This window comes from Castor canadensis, chromosome 8 (genome assembly GCF_047511655.1).
Source record: "Castor canadensis chromosome 8, mCasCan1.hap1v2, whole genome shotgun sequence".
NCBI classification, from domain to species: domain Eukaryota; kingdom Metazoa; phylum Chordata; class Mammalia; order Rodentia; family Castoridae; genus Castor; species Castor canadensis.
Window position 1 is genome coordinate 90,402,717 of NC_133393.1, and position 22,633 is coordinate 90,425,349.

Below are 22,633 nucleotides of genomic sequence, written 5' to 3' on the forward strand. Positions count from 1 at the left end.
GGTTCGGTCCCGGGGGGGGAGGGGAGTTTTGGGGGTACCGGGCGGGGGAGCCGTGAGCCAGAGGGGAGGGGGCCGCGGGTTTTCATGTACCCAGCATGAGCTCCTACTTCGTCAACCCCCTGTTCTCCAAATACAAAGGCGGCGAGTCCCTGGAACCGGCCTATTACGACTGCCGGTTCCCGCAGAGCGTGGGCAGGAGCCATGCGCTGGTGTACGGGCCCGGCGGCTCGGCGCCGGGCTTCCAGCACGCCTCGCACCACGTCCAAGACTTCTTCCACCACGGCACCTCCGGCATCTCCAACTCGGGCTACCAGCAGAACCCGTGCTCGCTTAGCTGCCACGGAGACGCCTCCAAATTCTATGGCTACGAGGCGCTCCCCAGACAGTCCCTTTATGGGGCTCAGCAAGAGGCGAGCGTGGTGCAATATCCCGACTGTAAATCCTCCGCCAACACTAACAGTAGCGAAGGACAAGGCCACTTAAATCAAAACTCGTCTCCCAGCCTCATGTTTCCATGGATGAGACCCCACGGTGAGAAGCCTTTTCTCTTTCCCCCTTGGTCTCCCGCGCTCCGGGGTCTTCCCCCCCTCCCTCGTCTCCTTTTTGTCTGCCCTCGCTTTCCCTCCTGGCTTTGGGGTCTCTCCCACCCAACCCCCGTGCCTGGGTGGGTTTCTCGAGGTTGGGAAGACTCGGCTGGGGGTGGGGCGGGGGGCGCCTGAGACATTTGGGGGTTTGGGATGAAGGTGGGGGAAAGGTGATGTGTGGGTGCAAAGGTTTAAAAATCATTTCCTCCATCTCTGTCTGTCTGGCTGTCTCTCTCCTTCTCCCCATACCTAAAGTCAAAGTTGGGAAGGTGACTAGGAAGGGTACCCTTAGTGTCCTGAGGTTATCAGTCTTTGAAGCTGATAACCAGTTTCTCCAAAGACAGAGGGCCAGCAGCCCAAGACAGTGGCCAGGCTGTCTTGGGTGGAAAGGAGACCCACTTTTCTCTCCCCTAACCAGAGAGAGTGGTGAGATCCCAAGATCTCTGACTGTCTAAGGTCCCCACTGTCTCCTCTCAGAGAACTAGCCTGAGGGCCACTACCCCCAACTTTTCTGTACTTCCCCCAGTTGGAGAGAAGACAGGGAGCCTGAGAAGAAGAAAAGAGTGCTCAAAAGGAAAGAGACATACAGATTAGGGGTCTCTGAAGTCCAGAGGACTCTAGCCAGGCTCCCCTTCAATCAAGAGCTTGTGGGGTCTCCCTGAGACCTGCAGAGCAGCTCAGGTCATGAGCCCCTCCAAGGGTGGCCCCTCATGGCCCAATTTCGAAGTACAGGGGGAAGCGATAAAGCGACAAGTTCCGGCAGGGATGGCCCATGATTTATTTGCTGGTCTCCAGTTAGCAATCAGGCAGAGCAATGATACATTCCAGGAGATCAATTATTTTTCTTATTGGAAAAGCATTAGGCAAAGAGAGACAAGAAGGGAGCAGTGGACAGAGCTCCTCTCCTTTATCCCCAGCCTTTTCCTTTCTTTTGGAAACAGATTCTGTCTCCAGCCCTGCTTACTAAATGCCACTGTGCACTTGTAAACAAAGCTGCAGGGGCCAGTTTCCTGATCCTGCAGGCCTGGGGGATTCTGCAGAACTCCCCTGGCTCCTTTAAGTCCCTAGTTTCAGACAGCCACAGTCTGTGTCCCCCACCTTTACCCACCTCCCAAGGTGAAGTCAAACCAAAACTATCCCCCAAACTTTCCTGCCCTCGCCTGCCTTCTGCTCTTGCCTCATCCTCTGGAGGGAGGAGAACTGGGGAGATCAGATCTGAGGGGCAACTTCAGTACAGGCAGAGTACCAGGGGGGAATCATGCCCCCACCAAGACATAACCAGACTGGGGTTCTGTTCTGTCCAGCTCCGGGGCGGCGCAGCGGACGGCAAACTTACAGCCGGTATCAGACCTTGGAACTAGAAAAGGAGTTTCTCTTTAATCCTTATTTGACACGAAAACGCCGGATTGAAGTCTCTCATGCCCTGGGACTGACCGAGAGACAAGTGAAGATCTGGTTCCAGAACCGAAGGATGAAGTGGAAAAAGGAGAACAACAAGGATAAACTGCCTGGGGCCCGAGATGAAGAGAAGGTGGAAGAAGAAGGAAATGAGGAAGAGGAGAAAGAAGAAGAGGAAAAGGAAGAAAACAAGGACTAAGCAAAAAAGAGAAAATGCCCCCCCTTTTAGCAACTCCCTTGAAGTTTCATTTTATGGTAGCAGATAAATTGAGAAGTTTACGACTGTCATTTGCTTTTATAGAGAATAGAATGACACTCACAACTCTAACTACCTGTCAGATACTTGCAGCTCTGGTTTTATTACCTTTGGACTTCCCCGCTCTTTATTTGTTTGGGGACTAGAGGGGGGGAGACACAGCAAAAAGTTCCACTCTATGCCCAACACAAGAAGAACCCTTGAGTTCTTCCTAGACTTTAAGGTCTGAGCCCTGGCCTGCTTACCCCTTCTCTCTGCCCCTTCTTACAGCACTCCCACTTTCCTGATTTTCTGGTATTTATTTTAGAGGAGAGCCCCTCAAAATATGGAAGAGGACTCCTGGCTTTGCTTTTATGCTAGGATTACTGTACTAGATTGACTTTTTGGAAAATGAAAGGAAGGAAAAAATGAAGAAAGGAGAAAAGGAAAAGAAAGGAAAAAATTTAAAGAAACAAGGAAAAGATAGCAAGGAAGATTCCGCCCCCCTCCCCGGGGCTGTGCTTAGAGAACCCCCTTGATTTTCTCTAGGAACTGATGGAAACCTGAAAGAGATGTGGGTCTCTCCTCCCACCCCAAGGAGTCAATAGGGGCCTGCAGTCATCTCTAAAATCCTACCTAGTCATCCCATGTCACTCGGGCCCATGCCTTCCTTGCCTTTGCTGTTTGATTTCTGTTCTTTTGGGCCCGGCTTCCTCTGAGCTGCAATAGTATTTGTGCTCAGAAATTTCCATAACCATAATAATAATAATACTGATAATAAATCTTTAACATACTACCTAAAGGGAACCTGCAATAATCTTGAAAAAGAAAAAAAGGAAAAAATTAAACTCCTACTCTAGGAGAAAAAAAGAGAAAAAAATAAAAATTTAAAAAAAGAAAGAAAGAAACCTCCAACATATTTTATCACTACCTATAGAAAGAAATCCTGCTTTGAGAGTATTCGTAATGCCGTTTTGTTGTCGTTTGTTGCTGCTTATTTCACTAAGAAAAACCCAACAACTGAGACTGCCTAGCCCGCCGGTCCTGTGCGCTTTTATTGTGCTTCTAACCCCAGTAGAGTAGAACTAAATTGCACTGAATGTATAGTTAACTCTGTCTTGAATTCTCTGTTTATGCAATGTGCTCGAAAGGAAAAAAATGTTAAAATATATCTATAATAATAATTTTTGGTCATTTGTCTTTATGTCCAGCTATGAATGTAGATTTTGTGTCCTGACAGCCCTGTTCCTGGTCCAAGTACTTTGTATTGTATACGTGAGTCATAATAAAAAAAAGAGAAAAAAAATTTGAAGCAGGAATGACTTGCTTTTTCTCCACAACTCTCCCCCATTTTCTATCCCCTCCCTTTTTATTTCTCTTTCCCAACAATCTGGAAAAGGTCTCCACAGATCTGGCTTTGGGGTGAGGGAACTCATGTGGGAGAAGCCTCTGAGTGGAGAGGGCAGGCTGGGCTGGGAGGGCAGGTGACAGGGAAGGGGGGTTGAGAGCAGGAAGAAAAAGAGGACTAGTCCATTGGTAGAAAGAAGAAGGTGTATGACTACTATGCTCCTGGGGGAATCTTGGCTCCAAACAAAGTGAGTTTATAGGTGCTAAGATCCCAGTGGGGAAAGAGCTCATACATTCACCCTCTTCTTCAGCCCTGGGCTGGGCCCAGACAAAGAATCTGCCCATGGCCCTTCCAGGATTTTGTCTTTTTCTTCCAGGAATTGGGACTGAAGCAGTGGGGCTTTTTCTTATCTTCACATGTCCGTTGTGACCAGCCCTGACACCCAGCATCTGGAATAGCGAAGATGATGGGGGGAAATGTGAAGCTTAATGCAGCTGACTTGTCAAGAGGTTTGGCTGAAAGATGACTAAACATTGGAGAGACTTAAGTGTGGGGTTGAGGAAGCTTTAGCCTGGGGAAACAGAGGGGAAGGGGAAATGGGTGAGCTGGTAGACCAGAGAGCCTGGGTCCTTATCCTGGAATTCAAATTCAGCCAGCAGCTGGGCTGTCACTGCCAGTCAGCTCTCTTGTGTCCACTCCAGCCTCTGTCCTGGCTGTTTCAAATCAGCCCCCCAGCTAGCTTCACCTTGGCAATTGGGCAGCCAGCCCAGCCCCCATAGTTAGTGCCATTGGCCTAGGGAGATGGGCCTGCTGAGCAGACAGTACCCCACCCCAGCCACAGCAGGATGGGGGGGGGTCCTCAATTGGCATCTTCATTCCCTAAAATAAAGAGTTGAAGTCTCAGGGACCCAGGGGGTAAAGAGGTCCCTCACTTCTCTCTGGAAGGTCCTAGACAGAGAAATATGTTTATGCCACTAAGATTCTGGTCAAATAAGCCCAAATTCCAGAGATACAAGTCTTCTGACTCAGCCAGGAAAGGGGGGGGGGAAGGGGAGGGGAGCAGATCTTCTGGTCTTCAAAACCAGACCCCCAAAGACTGACATATCTTTGAGGCCAGATTCTCATTCTCATTTTCTCTCTCTCTCTCTCTCTCTCTCTCTCTCTCTCTCTCTCTCTCTCTCTCTCTCGCTCTCTCTCTCTTTCTCTCTCCTCTGATTTCCCAGACTAGGCCCAGGTCAAATATTGTTTGGTGTATTTCACCGGGGTCCCCATCTCTGACTTCTTCGAAAAGTGGTACAGGATTTCGTCACGCGATGTACATAGTGGACTCTGCAGTCTAAGAGAGGTTGTGGGTTGGAAGCACAGGCTTCGGGCAGCTGGGGACAGCTTTGGGCTGGAGCTCCAGGGAAATCTATCCGAACTTGGGGTCGCTGCTTCGAAGTGCTGTGAGGTGCCAGCCAGGTAACCCCGTTTGCTTTGGAGACACCAGCTACCGCCTAATGAGTCCCGAAAAGACCGCATTTCGCTCCGACCTCAGGCCTTTCCACAAACGTCCCCTTCTATACTCCGAAGGACGACTGCAGGCCTTTCATTTTTAAATGTGAAGTTATGATTGCCATTAATAAAGAATACCTGGTCCGGTAGCTAAGCGGCATGAACACTGCATTAAGTGCCTCTGAAGGCCTCGCCGCTTTTCCCCTACACCAAATAGCCCATTCATCCCTGGCCCTGCTCCGCAATGTCCGTGGCCCCAAACCCGACGCGTCGGAGGGCGGGGTGCGTCTGGCGCCCGGCTTTGCTGGAAATGTCGGGCGACTGAAGGGTCAGACCAAAGGAGCCCCAGCCAGCCCCTCACGCAGCACCCGCTCCCCTGCTCCCGCTGCCCACCAACTCCGTTTTCTCGTTTGGAAAAGAAAGGAGGTTAAAAACCCATTTTATGGGGGAACATAATTGCGAGCGGGATGCGCTCTCTTTAGCAACGCGTCCTCCCAAATGCTCCCGCCGTCCCATTACCGGAATGGGTACCATTCGGCTGCTGCAGATAGGACTTTCTCCCATTCTTTACTTTTTTATTAGCCAATCAAAGTGGCTTCCGAAAGCTATTTGTGATTTGTGAAAAATAGTATCTTTCAAAATGCTGAGTTGAAGCATATCGCTCATTTCGCTTTGAATTTATTATTCTATTCTCAACGGTAAAGACAGGATAATGCAGCTATTAAGTTGGGGGGCAAATTCGTTTCTCTGGATTAAAAAAAAATACTCGGCATTCTCTTTCCCTTCCAAATCCGTCATCACTGAGGCCAAGGGAGGTGCAGGCCTTGGAGAAAAGGGCGGGGGTGGGGGGAGCTGAAGGGCTCCTTGGGGAATCCTTGAATGGGAGGGTGGGTTAGCCTGCCGCGTCCCATCTTCCCAAATGAGATGCCCCAGCCACTGCCTGGCGGCTAGAAAGTTACCCCCAGCCCCAATTAGAGAGAACTCAGGACAGGTTGTACCACAGACTAGAAAGAAAATTTCCGGTGAGCTGCCCGCAGCGCTCTCCCATTCTCCCTGTTACCCATTGTGAAAAGCTGGGCCAGCGCTTCCTCATCGTAATTTTTAACTACCTGTTATAAAATTTATGGGTGGGTTTGTAAAAGAAACGAGGTCTCTGCATCCGGCTGAGGGAACTGCTTTGCTTACTGTGGAGGAAGTTTGGGGAGGAGATGAAGGATACCCCCCTTGGCTGAGGTTCCCTTGCCAGTTCCATGCCGCACCAAGGGGAGAGCTGCTGGCCTTCAGATCTCTAGCCAGTGGGGAGGGATCTAGCCGGCCCACTCGCAAAATAGTCTCTGTGAGGGAATTTTTCTAGACTCCCCACAGTAGACCCAGCACCAAAATTAGGAGTCTGGAAGAATGGGGCGCTCAGAATTTTAGTGCAGAAGGTACAACTCAGGGCAGTAAGAGATCCTTTTACAGGGCCTCCAAGCCGGTTCTAGTCCAGACACCACCCAGGATATTTTTCTGAAAAAGGCAGGTGGGTGTGGGCAACTGGACAAGGTTGAAAAGGCTTCAAATTGCTTTGGAACTCAAAGAAAAGGGAAGTGGGAGCCACGATTTGGGGCCTTAATTTTGCTTTTAATTCTGAAAAGATTATAAATTGCCATTAGAATCTAGGAAATGAGGCCTGATGGTTTTGGGGAGCAATGTTATTCTATTTGAAAAAGAGACCATCTGGGGATGAAGGTGGTCCATTTGAGGGTCCTTGAGGCTGCTCCAAATACTCACCCCCTGCTGCCTCCAAAGGACTGTCCAGGGCTGGTCAGCCCTGGCTCTTTAAATCACATCCAGGGCAGACTTGCTTGAGAGGCTGTCCACAGCCTGAGACTCCTGTTTCTGTCTGGGGTGGAGTGGGGGTCTGCTGGGGGGGGCACCCCTGTAGGGAAGATGTGTTCTCTTCCTAAGTAAAAAAGTAAGCATAGGGAGGGTATTCCTTTTCAGTCCCTGCACCTTACCAGATTTCATGGCCCCAATGCTACAGATCTTTACGAAGCTTTGATTCCCCTAGACCCAATCTTATTATCTCCATTTATTAAGAAAAACTATTTAAAATTCGGTACAGTGAGAGGAGGCGGCTGAACCCCAGTGCCTAAATCCTTCCTTCCTTCTTCCCTGGATCCCCTCTCTCCCCTTTCCTCACTTGCCTGGAGCAGCCGGCCCGTGGGGAGTGGGCGGGGGTTGGGGGTGGGATGGGGGTCGGGAGATGCTCCCTTTCTGAGAGAATTGGGTAAACATGGCGACCGCGGCGCCCATTTGCACACGCTACACAAATGCATCGCATTCCCGGTTGTTTGCAGAAAATTTACAGCTGAGTAATAAAAGTTTACGATCGACTCACAAGTTGGATTGGCCACAAGAAGTCATGTGGATTCCATCCATGAACGTGAACTTTTTATTGTGGTTTGTCCGTTCCGAGCGCTCCGCAGAACAGTCCTCCCTGTAAGAGCCTAACCATTGCCAGGGAAACCTGCGCTGGGCGCTCCCTTCATTATCAGTATTTTTTTTATTATTAATCTGATTAACAATTATTTTTCCCTCCCATTTAATTTTTTTCCCTCCCAGGTGGAGTTGCCGGAAGCTGGGGGCACCTGAGGAGGGCGGGGTGGGAGGGGAGAAGCAGGAGTTGAAGGCATTTCTCCCTCTCTGTACCCGACCCTCAGGCCCCCAAGGGGCAGGAGGAATGCGGGAGTGGGAGTTCAGATCGGGAGCTGCGGATGCCACCACCCCTCCCCTCTCCCAGGCTCTCCCTCCTGTCCCCTTCCTGCAACTCTCCTTAATTTTATTTGGCTTTTTTTAAATTATCAGGACTATTCTTTTTATTTTTAAATTTATATAAAGTATATGTGTGTGTGTGTGTGGAGCTGAGACAGGCTCGGCATCGGCACAGAATGAGGGAAGACGAGAAAGACAGAGTGTGGGAGAGGCAGAGAGAGAGGGAGAGAGGGAGAGTGACAGCAGCGCCCGGTAAGTGTTTCCTTATTGGTTCAAATATGTAACTAATGGTCCGTAGCTGGGTGGCGGTTTCAAGATAAAGACAGCAACGGCTTGTCTTGGTTAGAGAGGAGAGGGGGCTGACGAGAGGGTGGGCGCTTGGGTAATTATAGGGAGGGAAATGGGGGGGTGATGGGGTTAAACTGGGATACTGGTAACTGGGAGTGGGGCGAATGTGTTGTCCTTATGTCACTGTGCGCCGAAGTTTAGGAGCCTGGGAGAATAAGAGGATTTCGCCCTTGTGGCATAAGTCCGGGGTTTAGGGCGAGGGCCCTCAGCCTGATGCCCACCGTGTCTATACCTATTATAGATTTGCCTAGTCTTGACTAATGGGAGTGGGACGGAGGGGCCTGGAAGCTCAAACTCCAGGGCAGAAAAGAGAACCTGTAGGCTATGCCCATTGCCCCCTGAGCAACGTCAGCCCCTCAACCCCCAAACAAACTTTCCACAGCCCCCTCCCTGTTCGGCAGCCCCCTCCTTCCCGGAGAATGAGTCCTCGGAGCTCACACATGCGCAGTGTGAGCCCAGGGCCGGGCCGCAGAGCAGGAAGCAAGCGCAGCTAGGCGGGCGGCGGGGCCTGTTAATTGGCAATTAGGGGGGAGGCTGGTGGCTGGTGCGCGTCAGCCAAGGGGAGAGCGTCTGCCCAACCGCGGTTCCCGCCCCAACTCTGGCGGATGGAAGGGTGGGAGGTGCCCTGCACTGCGGGTGGAGGGGTTGGGATGCGGGGGAGTATGCAGTATTCAAAAGCCATCTTGTGCTTGGAGTAAAGAGGCCTATCCGCTTTCCTTCCCCGGGTCCGGCGCTCCCCACCCCCAGCCGCGGCCACTCCACCCGGGATGCCCACTGAAGTGTTTCAACGGCTGGAATGGTTGCTCTAGACTAGGACCTGCCCTGTCCAGGCGGAGGTGGGAATGGAGGAGGCCCCAGGCTGGGCGGGGACAGGCCCAGACCTGGCTGGCAGGGCCTCCTAGGTGCTGTGAAGGCTGCCAGCCCTCGCGGGGCGGCGGGCTCCTGCGGTAGGGGCCTCCGAATAGGGTGGCCAGGAGAGTTCTGGGCGCTCAGGATCTTCCTAATAATTGGTGCTAATGGTGTGTTGTATGGTCTTAACCTGACACATATGGTTTCATAACACAGTGGCTTAATTTCTTCCAAATGTACGTGGCCCTGAATGTGTTGCAGTTTGATATATGACCTCGCCCTGCTGCCCGGCCTGGATCCGAGGCAACCCTGTATGTGTGAATTTGTGTTTATAAAGAGGGACGCACACTCAAATGCTTACACATCCAAGCAGACACACCCCAGAGCTGGGGAGGGGGCATATTCCTGGAGAGGTCTGAGAAACTGAGGTCCAGCCTCACCTTCAATCGGAGCCACCCAACCCCCCAACACCCCATCGTCTCTCAAGAGGCACAACTGGGATTCTGCGCCAAGCCCGCGTGGGGGAGGGGAGCGCTCCTGGATTTCCTGTTCAAACCCTGACCCGTCGTCTGGGGGGCTGGGAGGGGGGAGAAAACCCGGTTTTATCAAATGTTAAAAATACAGTTCGCGTGCATTAAAATCAAACCTCTTGGACCCGAGATGACGGTGAATCTTCTCTCCCCTCCCCCTGCAATCCCTTTCCCTTCCTCTCCTGCCCCCCTAAAATTCCCCTTTCGCAGTCGACATAAAGGCCTCTGAGGTATTCTCCCGGGGGAAGAAATGGCATTTTCTCTCCCCCTTCACACCCCCTCCCCATAGGACTAGTGTGTCGGCAGAGGCGTCTGCCGAGGGGCTAATTTCGCGTTCCTTGTTTACGATCGAGAAAAGCGCTTGGCTCTCCCCAAATGGGCCCAGCCCGCCGCCTGCTCCGGCTGCAGCGCGCTCTCCTGCTGCTCGGGCTCAGCCAAGGGGCTGACACTCGGGGGAACCAGGCTGCGGCTGGCCGGGACCAGAATCAGTGGGACCTGAAAGGGGCAGGGGGAGTACGGTGGGACAGTGGAGGGGCCCGGGAGGCCCGAAAATGGGAGCCTTTCTCCTGGCGTAATTTGGGAACCGCCGACCGGTGAGGCCTATATTTCTCTCTTTCGCCTGTATTTTGTCCGCCCCCTCCTCTGCAGATGGCCGCACTGCGGTGGAGGGTGGGGAGCACAAGTGTCTTTTGTTCCTCCCCCCAAAAGAAAGCCGTTTCCGGAGGCTATTCAGGCCAGTGGAGATTCACCTGGGACATTAGAGGGGCCCCCCTCCCATCGGAAAAGCGGGCCTGGGCGAGGTTGGGGTATTTCTCTAGGCCTACGGGGATCTAATTGAATGTGCTAACAGCGAGATATTGGGGTGCTAGGGTCCGAGGTTGCCGGTTAACAGTACTATCCTGAGGTGTCCTTATATAATATTTTTATCAATTTCTTGTCCATTTTTTGTTTTTTTGGTTAGGGTTCTGCAGGCCCCCACCTTACTCTGTGCCCTTCACCACTAAACAGAGGGATGCCGAGGAAGCATAGAAGCAGTAGCCTGGTCCTACTTTACCAGTTTTCCCATCTGGCCAGGGGATAAAACCGTACCCCAAAGGCAGCACTGTGCTTTCCAATTACTTTCGCTTTTCTCCCGCTTCTTTCTCTCCCTCTCTGGCTTTCAGACAGAAGCACAAGGGGGCCACCACTGGCAGCCCTCAGCCTCCTTGCAGGCCAAATTCTCCGTAGATGTGGTCCTCACTGCAGGAGAGCTCTTCTGTGATTATCTAATAATAGCCAGTGTGGCCGAGAATAGAATCTGGCTCAAGGACTCTGCACACCCAATGCTGACTGAGGCTGGGCAGACATTGAATCTGTGGGTCAGGGCCTGGCAACTTTCCCTAGAGCCCTGGGCTCAGGGTTCTCCACTGAGCCCACTCTTTGGGCACCTTCAGGCCTGCCTCTTAAGGGACTTTATCAACCCTGCTATGGCTGTGTTTCATGTACCGGTTCCTAGCTATGGATAAATGGACAATGCAAACCCTTTCTTTCTTTGGTCTGACAGTTGTGATCCCCACGGAGAATGCGACCTTGGTTGAAAATGCGACCTTGTTGGTCTGGCTGTTGTGTTCTGAGAAACCAGGCTTGGTGGCTTTGTTACATTTATTATATGCAGAGTCAAATGTATAGGTTCAGACTCATGCAGGAATATATACAGACTCATATTTCCTTATGGTTAATTATATATTACCATGGCTGTATTCACTCAAACACCATTTTATGTGCCTGTGAAATTTTGTTAGCCCTCACTGGATGAGAGTGGGCTCACAGAAGCACCGGTGCACAGAGGAGGCCTTCTCTTCAACTGTGCTGGAAATATGCATGTACTGGAATTGCAGTATGCGGGTTCCTATAACCAAAGGATGCCACAAGGGCTTTCTCAGACCTTATTGGTTTCCTTGTCCATGCTACTGGACTGGGAACTACTGAACTCTTCTGCTTTCCCTCCTCACCTCCCTACAAACTCCCCCAATTACAGATTATCTTATAAGGTTTGATTCCAGTCATTTTGAAAGCAAAGTCCATGGGCTGTTTCCTGGGTGTTCTGGGCCTGTGAGAGCAGTTCTGATCAGAACTACCAGAACTGGGCCCTGGTGCTGGAAGCCTGGGGCGGTGGGAGGCAGCAAAGGAACTGGAGTGGTTAATAAGGTGGCCTCCAGACAGTGGTCTGGAGTGGCTGCTGGCCAGGGCGCTTGGAGAGGCGACTGTAGAAAAAGCCAGAAGGGGTGAGGATGCAGTGAACATCTCTCCTCCCCCAGCTGGGCTGCCCACCCCACCCCAGAATTTGTAGGGGCCAATTTAGGAGCTCTCTAAATTCTCCCAAAAATCCAAATCTGGATACTGGTGAGGATGCATTTTAATTCTGTCTGCTACCTGAGCCAGTGCAAGGCCAGGTTGGAGAGAAAGCCGATGAAGGCTGCTCCGGAATGAAAGCTGGGCCTGTGGGCCTGGAGCACCGAAAACGGGCCACTGCTGGGAATTAATTGGCCTCTTTTTGCAACCTTTCTCACTTCCAGGGCTACAAAAAAGACACAACTGAAGGAAAATAGCAATGTCAGTGGAAAGCCCCATAAAAGAAAGTGAGAACAGGAGTAGGGCTGGAGGGGTTTCTGCTGCTCCCAAGGCGCTGAGGTTCCTCCCAAGGATCTCGTGTCCAGACTTGCTGTGGCTTGAGGGCCCGCAGCTTTCCTCCTTATTTCCTCCACTGTGTCACCTAGGGCGGCCTCAAGCTTTTAGGCGTCGGCCACCCGGGGCGCTGGGGTGACATTACCCCAGGATCGTGCCCCTCATCCAGCCCACAGCCTCTGCCACGGCGCCGCAGCCGTCCCTGTTTATTGTGTCTGTGAGTTGTTTACTTGTTTTGTCTGCTGCCACCCTGCGTCAGAAACCCGCCAAACCAGCAAATTTCGCCCCAGAACAAAGTGCAGTGCTATCCCCAACTCCATCCCCTTTCAGCACCCCCTCCCACCGTTACAAGTTCCCTGATTCTCTCATTCGGAGGGGAGGAAGCAGAAATCGGCCTATAAAATAGGGCAACAGTTTACAGGGTCCAGAGAATTATGGGGACGCCATAAACCTCCGGGTGTCCCGGGAGGAGACTCAGAAGCAGCCCTGCTCTTGCCTCCAGGTTTTGTTTTTTTTTCCCTCACCTGTGGTAAGGCTTGGTTAAGGGGTCCACAGTCATTGAGGAAATTTAGTCCCTCTTACCCCAATCCTCCATTCCTTTCTGAAGGAGTTTCCCTGAGACACAGGTTGCTGAGCAGACTGTTGATCAGGGTAGTGCTGGCAGATTCATAAGGCTAGGTAAAGTATGTCACTTTCCCCCTTCGCTCTCCTCAGCCCCCCAAAAAGCGGTGAATTTAAGCAAAATCCCACAAAATTAAATTGTCCCTTTGCTAAACATCCTATAAATTTCCAGTCCCATCAGGTGTAATCTGAGAGGCCACTGTTCGCCTTTAATTTTGCACATAGCTATCAAATCTGAAAGAGTATCATCTAAGTAAATTCTTGTTTCTAAAATTAATTCCTCTCTGCCCATCTCTTTCCCTTTTTGCCAGCACGGATTAATGGTTCTTTCAAATCTGCAAGCAAGAATAAAATTATTTATAGGGAAATAAGGGCGATGCTTCATTGTTAACTTATTGTTCTAGAACATAATCACATTTTATTTTCAAGTAGGAGAAGTTAGATCAGGGAGGGGAAGAAGAGGAAGGAAGGGGGAAAAGTGAGAGGAGGCCAGTCCACCATACAAAACTCCTGATGTACATAACTTTTATAACATTCACAATTTCTGTATGATAACTCACCATGATGCCATAAATGCCAAGTTCTTGAATTTTACAATTCTCATAAAACCTCCAAAATGGGTCCAAGCAATGCTCTATGTTCAGGGGTATAAGATAAACAAGGATGTTGGGGATCCTTTGGCCTAGCACGGAGCATACCTCCTATTGCCCCTCCTTCTTTATCTGATACTCTCCGGAGAACCTAGTCTAGCAGCCTAAACATTCTGGGTTTTAATTTTCCTCTTGGGCCAAGTAGGGCCACTTGCTTTACACTCCTAAAATGTCCCTAGGCATCTTAATTCCCTCCCCATTCCCAGTGAGACTAAGATGCTGAGTGCCCTCTTCAGATGATATTCAGTTGCTTGGGATGAGGTGGGAAACTTGTGGGCCAGGCCCCCACAAGCCAGAAAAGATTTTTGTTGTTGTTGTTGTTCATGTGGAACTGGAAGGGGGCTCAGGGATGAGTATGATGGGACCTATTTTACTTTTCAACCCAGAAAAGTGAGTGGAGAGGCCAAATAGGCCAATTCAAGAATTTGTATCTGCTGACTGTTATCAGTAAGTGGAGTGCCAGTAAGGAAAGGTCAGGCAGAAATCTGGAAAGAGAGGAACTACTACATGAGTTAGCAGACCCCCCCTCCATATACCTTTCTTCTCTGTTGAATTGCAATAAAGCCACAGCTCTGCAGTGAAGCTTCTTAGCTCAAATGAGGAGTCACCAGCGCTGGCCTCTGAGGTGTCTGGCCAATTCTCAGCAACTGGAAGTGCCCCATCTGGCCCCTTCTTCCTTTCCCCCTCCCTGCTGACCCCCAACTCCCACAAGTTGGTCAGCCTGAGCCCTATCCTGGAATATCAGTACCCACAAATGGGATTTATTTCCGGGTTGGGTGTGTCAAATTTCACTTTTCTCCAAGTCTTTCTAAGCCTGGACTTTGAAAGGAGGAGTGTTCCTTTTTGGAATGCAGTGTGTGTATACAGAGGGGGGTATACGCTAGGAAGACTTCCCCTATCATATCTGTGGGAAACCAAGAAATCAGGAGCCCTTTGGATGAGCCAGGCTTTGGTGTCCCGCAGCAGACCAGTCCTTGCGTTCATGTTCTCTGGCAGCCGAGCGAAGCTCCCTTTGCAATCCTTTTACTCCGAGTTCCATGGAGATCAAAGGAGCTTGTACACAACACATCAGGCATTTGGAATAGGGTTCTTTTTTTAATTTTTAAGTAAAAAATACAATGATACACCGGTGGAGCTAGCTGAACAGTCACTCTAGAACAGCAAAGCCTTAATCAAATAGTGTGATTGTGAGGTGAGCTGAGCAATTATTGAAACTCGGCTTTCTCTGTAAGAGGGAATTCAGCCCTCGCCCAGTGGTACAAAAGGGGCCGGCGAGGTAACTATTCTCTGTCTTTGGAAATCAAGGATTAGAAGTGGTGATGGGGCAGGGTTGGGCAGCTACAGTGACTTTCAGGCAGCCAAGCACCCAGGCCGAGGGAGCGCTGAGTCCTGCGGCTCCAGCGTTGGGGTCCTATGCAGCAGCCTCCAGTGCGGAGCTATAGTTGGTGGTGCCGGCAGCCAGGAATGGAGTGTGTGTATTGTGTTGAGGGTGAGTCACAAACATCTTTGAAGAGTCAAAGTTGGAGGATCCTGGGAGAGAGAGGAGACTGGCATAACACAAAGTAAGAGGACTTTTGGAAAAGATGGTTCCCAAATAAAAATTCCAGCTCTCATCAGGCTCACTTCAAATGTCTATCCCCACAAAATCAGAATATTAGCCAGAGCAGAGTGGAAAGTAAAGGCAGACGAGGTGAGGCCTGCCCGTGAACCTCTTCAGGGGAAGGGTCCTGTCTCCCTCACCCTTTCCCTAGTTTAGAGCCACAAGGATCCCTAGCCTTGCCCTGGCCTGGAGCTGGGCAAGGCTGAAGTAGGAGAGCTTAAGTACCCTGGGAAACTTCCAAGTGTCCAGCTCCAGTAAAACTCTGAGCCTTGGGGACTCCAGGCCAGTGGCTGCACCCCAGTCAGGCCCAAGACGCAGGCAGTAAATTCCTCTCCTTGTAATTAGTGCTCATGAAAAGCATGTGTTTTGGATTGGGGTGGGGGGACTGGAGCTGTGAGTGGTGACTTTCCCCCTTTATTTCTTTTTCTGCATTAAAAAAAAATTCTGTTTTTGAATCCACTGATACAGCTCCCCAAGCGAAAAAATCTGCTCTTGAAACCAAGCCCCCTCTGAATACCTAATTCAGAAGGCCGAAGGGCCACAGCATCACGGAGACCAGAGGGCCTGGGGGGGGGGGGTTCTCTGATTTCTCTAGGCTTGTTTTTATAGAAACAAAGAATGAGTTCACTCCCTCCTTCCCAAGACTTGTGCATATTTACAGAGCTCAACTGCAGTTTTAATAAAACATCTGTTCTTGCTTCTGCTGATGAGTTTCCCTAATTGTTTTCAGACAAATTTAACAGGAAAATATAAATATATTTAGAAAAATCCAAGTCCCAGCACCCCCCGCCCCGTAGACAGCCATTGTTTTGCCAAAAAAAATAAAATTGACATGAATTGGGAAAAGGAAAACACAACCTAATGGAGGGAAGATCAGAATCATCTGACCTGTTCTCCCTCCTTGGAGCGAATCTTTCCATCAAATTTCAGCTGCATAATTAAAAATCTAACTAAAAGGAGGTTCTTTCCTTAGAAACAGAAGGGGATGGAGAAGAGTGTGTTGGAAATTAATTTTGCCGAAAGTCTTTAAGCAGTGGGGGGATTTATTTGTATTTCTGCTTCCCATACTCTCTCCCTTCCAGCATTTCTGCCTTTTTCCCCTCAGCAGCTGGTTTCTGTTCATTATAAATCGGCGAGACCTTTCAGTCTCTGCCCTCTGTTTAGGGACGTAATAAAACACTTAACTTTCCGGGCCTGAGACTTACATTCTGCTCTTCAGGTCGCCCACCCCCGAGCCCACCGCCTTTAGGCCCCAAAAGAGAATCTCCCCAACTTCGGGGGCCCCTTTTCTCCAGATCTGATTGGGGAGGGACTCCAGGGAACTCAGGCAGCCTTGCTGGGGGGCTGTAGCACATGGTTCCCCAGAAGCCCCTTCTTTCTTTCAAGGTCCCTCCCTCCCCCACCCACCCATAAAAGAGATTTTAAAATACATGGAAAATCAACACTCACTGAAAGCAAAACCTCATTAAGACATCCTATCTTCCATCATTCAATTTGTTGTACATTGCAACAATTTAATATCTTGAAGGAAATATCACTGACATGATTTATCCCTCTAGCAATCTCGCTCTGAAATAGAGTGAATTTACTCTTTCTTCCGGCTTCTCCTACTTGTTACACTGCTACCCTCAGGGCAGACAGGAGGCTGGGAACTTTGAGAGAGACTACTTGTGTCCAGGGGTGCACTGACTTGTTCCTGGCTCAGCCTCAGGGTATTCCCCCCTTGTTATCTCTCCCCCTATCTCTTGCCCTCCAGAGAGACTGGAGCCCCAGCCAGCTGTTGGAAACCTCTGCCCAGGCATGCCATGAATTCGAGGACAGCTGGATTGGAAAGCAAAAAGTAACTCACACTGGTGTCTATGTGTACTTGCCATGTCACCCCCAAATAAAATAACTCTTTTTAAAATTTCTTAATGGAAGCATCCTCCTCTACCCTTTCACCTTCATCTCCTTGGGAAGAAGAAAGTGTAGTCCTAGGGGAGGAACCTTTATAATTACAGAGATCTTTTCCTTACCCTTCTAAATACCAACCAATTTCCCTCCTTTCTAAAGGATGGGGGCTGGATTTTTAAAAAGCCAACACAAATTGTCTGGCAGGAAGACTCTTCAACCCCCTAACGAGGTTCATGTATTAACTAACATGTTGTCTGCACCAGCTCCTACACATTGTCTGCTTTTGGGTTCAAAACTTTATTTTTTCCCCCCTAGCGACACTCCAGGGAAACCTTAACGTTACAGAAGATGAATAAACGAGTTTTTTCCCAGCGTAGTCCCGTTTATGGCTTTATTGCTACCCATTGATTACTCCGCTTTGTTACACAGAAGGAAAAGATCATAAAATCTGGCGACATCCGGGTTCTTGTTATAGTCAGTCTTCCCCCCTCCCCAAAAGGGGGAGGGAATATGAGCTTTCACTCCTCTCTACATACACCTCACCGCCCCCTCTTTGTCAACTCAAAGCATTTTCAGCCTATGTCGCGACATCAAATTAAGTTTGGATTAATCAAGGGAAAAACCCCCTTGTGCACATCCTCTGTTGCTTGCTGCTTCCGTTCGCCCACTGCCGCTGCCTCTGAAGGCTCAAACGCAGCTGCCTTTTCCTGACCATCCCTTCCTTCCCCCAGCCCCAAGGTGGGAAAAAATGGGGGTAGTTGCTTCTGAGAATCCAGGGATGACTGGCACTTGGGAGAGCTCCCCAGGAGCCCTTTGCTAGAGCCCTCCAGGCCTAAGAACTGAGGTCCAGGGGCGCCTCCCCTGGCAGGGCTGTGAATCCAGAGGGGGCAAGGGGCTTCTGACCTGTGCAAGGGCTTGAGCCTGCTTGAAGCTAAGTGTCCATCAGAATCCCACTAGCTTTCTCTTTCTGGCTGGATCCTATGTGAATTATCCCACCGGCCCTGGGTGGCTCCAAATCATAAATTCTCACCAACATAAACAGGAGTTGATGTCTCTAGAAAGACTTTCAGAGTTTTCTTTCTTCTCTCTCTCTCTCTCTCCTCTCTCTCCTATTGTATTTTTATGCACTTTCCCTTTTAAGTAAAAATGTTGCAAGTGTTTCTTTAAAAAGGAAAAATGTTGCAAGTGTTTCCCCAAAAAGGGGGCCCTTGAGAAGACAGAGGAAAAGAAATGCAAGCGCCCTTTGCCCACTTCAGCGATGCCACTGTGCCCTGTAGTCGCACCCTCACCCTTTTTAGACCTATTGCCACCCTCACACACATCCCCTCTACTCCCAAGATTTCAGTCACTCTCCTTCCTCTGGGCGCCATTTTTTAAGTGAATTTTACTTTTCTTGATTTTTTTTTAAGTATTGGAGGACATAATGCTGGTTTAAGTGGTGGGGACTCACTTCATGGAATGTCAAGCAAGGATGTCTTGTAGAATTTCTGGGAAATCCCTTGAATTGGGATGGAGCGCCACTCAAGAAGTGATCCGGATGTAAATTTAGAAAGGGGCAGATATAAAAAATTAAATAAGATTGAAAATGCAGGAATCTCTCTGGCCCTGGTTCTGGCCACAGCATAGCAAAGTTAGTTGGGGTTGAGAGATTTCCTGGGAGTACACCTCTACTTCCCCTGGGCCCAAGGCCCTGTTCATGGACATGCACCCCTCCTTTACCCCCAAACCAGTTCCTTTACATATATATTTTAAAAAGAAATCCAAGTCTTACTTTCAAAGCACACACTTAGTCTCAACTAGGGAATCAACAGAAGCAGAAGCGATTTTTTTCCCCCTTCTTGACATCTGGCTTGCGATTGGCTGGAAGGGGGTCAGCTGACTTTGTCATTTTGTCTGTCCTGGATTGGAGCCGTCCCTATAACCATCTAGTTCCGAGTACAAACTGGAGACAGAAATAAATATTAAAGAAATCATAGCCCGACCAGGTAAAGGCAAAGGGATGAATTCCTACTTCACTAACCCTTCCTTATCCTGCCACCTCGCCGGGGGCCAGGACGTCCTCCCCAACGTCGCCCTCAATTCCACCGCCTATGATCCAGTGAGGCATTTCTCGACCTATGGAGCAGCCGTTGCCCAGAACCGGATCTACTCGACTCCCTTTTATTCGCCACAGGAGAATGTCGTGTTCAGTTCCAGCCGGGGGCCGTATGACTATGGATCTAATTCCTTTTACCAGGAGAAAGACATGCTCTCAAACTGCAGACAAAACACCTTAGGACATAACACACAGACCTCAATCGCTCAGGATTTTAGTTCTGAGCAGGGCAGGACTGCGCCCCAGGACCAGAAAGCCAGTATCCAGATTTACCCCTGGATGCAGCGAATGAATTCGCACAGTGGTGAGTTTTACAGCTCCGAGATATAAATTAAATAAACTGAACTGGCTTTATGACCGGCTTCCCTAGAAGAACGGGCGGAGAGAGTTTTTTATGGCCCCATAAAAACAATCACGCTCGTCTCCTCGCCGACGCCGAGACAGGGCCCCCTCTTCTGCCCCCTCTGCTCGCCTCGCGAGCTGGCTCACAGGGGCCTGGCCCCCCTCGGCCCCTAACGGATTGGAGGGCTCCAAGGCGAGCCGAGGAGGAAGGAATAGGGCAGGGTGTGAAGGGAGGGGGCAGAGGTAGCCCCCCAAAGTCGAGTCAGGCTGAGGAGAAGGGAGGGGGAGAGAGAGGGCAGAAAAGTGGGAGAACTTTCCAAGAGCTAGGGTGCTTGGGGAGGCGGGAAAGCCTAGTCCTTGAAAAATGGGGCCTTCATTTCCAGTATTTAGGATTTTTCAAAAATCAGCTTTTAGGCTGTCAGCTTTCTGCCTGTTTTTTTGCCCCGCCCCCCACCTTTCTTTGGGATATACATTTCCCACCCTGTGGGAAGACTGAATGAAGTGGGGTCCTGGCTGTACCCCCCAGTGGGGGTGGGGCTCAGTAAAGGGAGAGGAGGCTAGAGCCCGAGGGGGCCGCGAGCTGTTGGCCAAGTTGAGAGGGTTAGGACTTTGCTAGGCGAAACCGTCTGCAGAGGACGCCTTGCTGATTGTTTTTAGTGTGTTTTGTGCCCGGATCTCTAGGGGTCGGTTACGGAGCGGACCGGAGGCGCGGCCGCCAGATCTACTCGCGGTACCAGACCCTGGAACTGGAGAAGGAATTTCACTTCAACCGCTACCTAACGCGGCGCCGGCGCATCGAGATCGCCAACGCGCTCTGCCTGACCGAGCGACAGATCAAAATCTGGTTCCAGAACCGCCGGATGAAGTGGAAAAAAGAATCCAATCTCACGTCCACGCTCTCGGGGGGCGGCGGAGGGGCCGCCGCCGACAGCCTGGGAGGAAAAGAGGAAAAGCGGGAAGAGACAGAAGAGGAGAAGCAGAAAGAGTGACTAGGACTGTCCTTGCCACCCCTCTGTCCTCCCTAGCTCACGCTCACCCCAACTCTTCCCTAATCACACACTCTGTATTTATCACTGGCACAATTGATGTGTATTGACTCCCTAAAACAAAATTAGGGAGTCAGATATGGACCTGAATGTCAGCTCTGGACCCCCTCCCTCTCCGCACAACTCTCCACCACGCGCGTCTCCTCCTCTTTTTCCTAGCTCCCTTGCTAGCTCGTTCTTGGCTTGTCTGCAGGCCCCTTTCCCCGTCTAGGCCTTGGGGGCTCAGTCCCTGAACCTCGCTTCAGACTTCACAGATTTCCCTCCAGATGAGGACTTGGCAGCCCCCCCTACACACACGACACTCCCTCGACGCCCCCCCCCCCGCCTTCGCCCCCGTGCAGCGCGCCGGCTCCCTGAACCTGGGGCCTCCACTCCGGGGCCTCAGGGCCCGGCCTGGCAGCCGGGGAGGGCGGCAGGCCCAAGGAGGGCGCGCCTTGGCCCCATAGCCACCCCCAGGGCCTCCCCTCAGCCCCTGCCTGGCCCCTCTGCCCCAGCAAATGCCCAACCCAGGCAAATTGTATTTAAAGATTCCTGGGGGTCATTATGGCCTAATACAAACTGTGACCGTTTCTGTGTGAATATTTTTAGCTGTATTTGTGGTCTCTGTATTTATATTTATGTTTAGCACCGTCAGTGTTCCAATCTCATTTTAAAAAGGAGAAAAAAAAGAGGGAAAATTACAAAAACAGAAAAAAAAGTGAATGACGTTTGTTTAGCCAGTAGGAGAAAAATAAATAAATAAATAAATAAATAAATCCCCTCGTGTTACCCTCCTGTATAAATCCGACCTCTGGATCCGTTCTCGAATATTTAATAAAACTGATATTATTTTTAAAAGTTTATATCCGTATTTTTGTTCAATCGCCCGCCCACCGGCCTGGAGCAGGCTGCAAAGCGCTCCCGTGTCTGCCCGCCTGCGCCCCCAGCCCTCTGCACTCGCCTTCCCCGGGAGCCGAACGGGCCTCGGGGTTCTTGTGATCACGCTGGAGACCTAGGAGGCCCCTCTGGGCTCCCTAAGCCAAGCCACACACACCCCGCGAAAAAAAAGCCACTCAGGCTTTCGTTGGGGGCAGGGGGAAAGCCAGGCATAGTTGGATTGGGCTCCAAGCGCACACAGGCCTTTCTTCCATCCTCTGGTAGCCTGGGGTCCTCGGTTTCGGAACCCCGAGCCCCAAAAGGCCAGAAAAGGAGCACTACCTAGGCACCAGGTCACCCCACCCACTCCCAGGAGCGTGGGGTGGGGGACGCCAAGTGAGCCAGCCCCCGGCCTGCTGTTGCGAAACCAGTCAGAGAACCGAGGGGAACGAGAAGACCGCGGGATTCTAGTCCTTCCGCAGGGATTGAGCGACTCAAGGACATCGCGAAAGAGAAAGCCTGGACACTGAGCTCTCGGCCCGCGCTGGGACTCCAGACGTGTTCGAGACAAAAATTCTTCCTTACAGCCCCAGCCTGTCTGGTTCCTTCCTCTTCTCTCCTCAAACCTGGTGGATGAGAGGCTCAGTAGGACCCAGACCATTTCTCAGTTCCAGCCTCCTCTTTCCAAGCCCCTCCAGAGAAACCTGAGTGGGCCTAGGGGAGAGGTGTGAGTGTGTGTGGGGGAATCTCCCAGAGTGAAAGAATCCGCCAGAGTTTTCCAGACTCTCCAGATCCCCAACACCGCCCCCTCCAGTGCCTCTGCCAGCTAAGAGGGGTCTTCTCCTGGCAGAGGAGGTGATTTCCTGGGGGAGGGTAAGCAGGAAAAAGTAAGACTTGAGACTAGAGGGGAACGGGCCAAAAGGTGGCAGAGACCCTGGCCAAAAGCTGCCAAGGTTGCTTAGGCGCCTGCCCTGTCCACCCGGCCTCTCTCCCCACCCCATTTCCATGCCTCCAAAGAGCTCAGAAATTGTTTTCCTGTGGGCCTTCTGGATTCAGGTTTCTGGAAAGCCTAGTCCAGGGGCCCTTTCTCCTGGACTAACAGGCCTTTTCCTCTGCCTTGCTCATAATTTTTGTGGAGGCTTGGATCTTGCCTCACCATGCCCTCAAGTAGCATCTATTTTGTATCTAAAATATCTGGCATCTGTACCACTATGAGGATCACACACAGGGCTGCAGAGCAGTCCTCCAGCCCATTGTGTCTGGTTACACACACACACACACACGCACACACACACACACACACACACACACACACACACACACGAGA

The 22,633-nt window shown here is 50.8% G+C and overlaps 3 protein-coding genes across 7 annotated transcripts in view; all 3 read left to right on the forward strand.

The window, feature by feature from the left end:
- The window catches only part of Hoxc4 (homeobox C4), a 60,307-nt gene that overhangs the window by 14,238 nt on the left and 23,436 nt on the right, over positions 1 to 22,633 (forward strand). For 2 of the 3 annotated variants that reach the window (XM_074083532.1, XM_074083533.1), the window contains exon 1: positions 7,941 to 8,065. The exons of the other annotated variant lie outside the window; for it this stretch is intronic. The gene's annotated coding sequence lies outside the window, so the exon portion shown is untranslated. Of the gene's footprint in view, positions 1 to 7,940; positions 8,066 to 22,633 lie in introns of those variants that run through there. 3 annotated transcript variants of the gene reach the window in all.
- Hoxc8 (homeobox C8) lies at positions 65 to 3,627 on the forward strand. The gene is made up of 2 exons (XM_020185134.2): positions 65 to 531; positions 1,889 to 3,627. The coding sequence occupies exons 1-2, from the start codon at positions 96 to 98 to the stop codon at positions 2,179 to 2,181; spliced, it is 729 nt and encodes a 242-aa protein (XP_020040723.1). The 5' UTR covers positions 65 to 95; the 3' UTR covers positions 2,182 to 3,627.
- Hoxc6 (homeobox C6) lies at positions 7,947 to 22,578 on the forward strand. 3 transcript variants are annotated; one of them, XM_074083537.1, is made up of 3 exons: positions 7,947 to 8,065; positions 19,022 to 19,367; positions 20,087 to 22,578. In XM_074083537.1, exons 2-3 carry the CDS (start codon positions 19,214 to 19,216, stop codon positions 20,392 to 20,394), a joined length of 462 nt encoding a protein of 153 aa, XP_073939638.1. In that variant the 5' UTR covers positions 7,947 to 8,065; positions 19,022 to 19,213; the 3' UTR covers positions 20,395 to 22,578. The 3 variants fall into 3 exon arrangements, with proteins under 3 accessions (XP_073939638.1, XP_073939637.1, XP_020039170.1); XM_074083536.1 differs by lacking the exon at positions 7,947 to 8,065 and adding an exon at positions 8,242 to 10,133 and having other exon boundaries at positions 16,832 to 19,367; XM_020183581.2 differs by lacking the exon at positions 7,947 to 8,065 and having other exon boundaries at positions 8,242 to 19,367.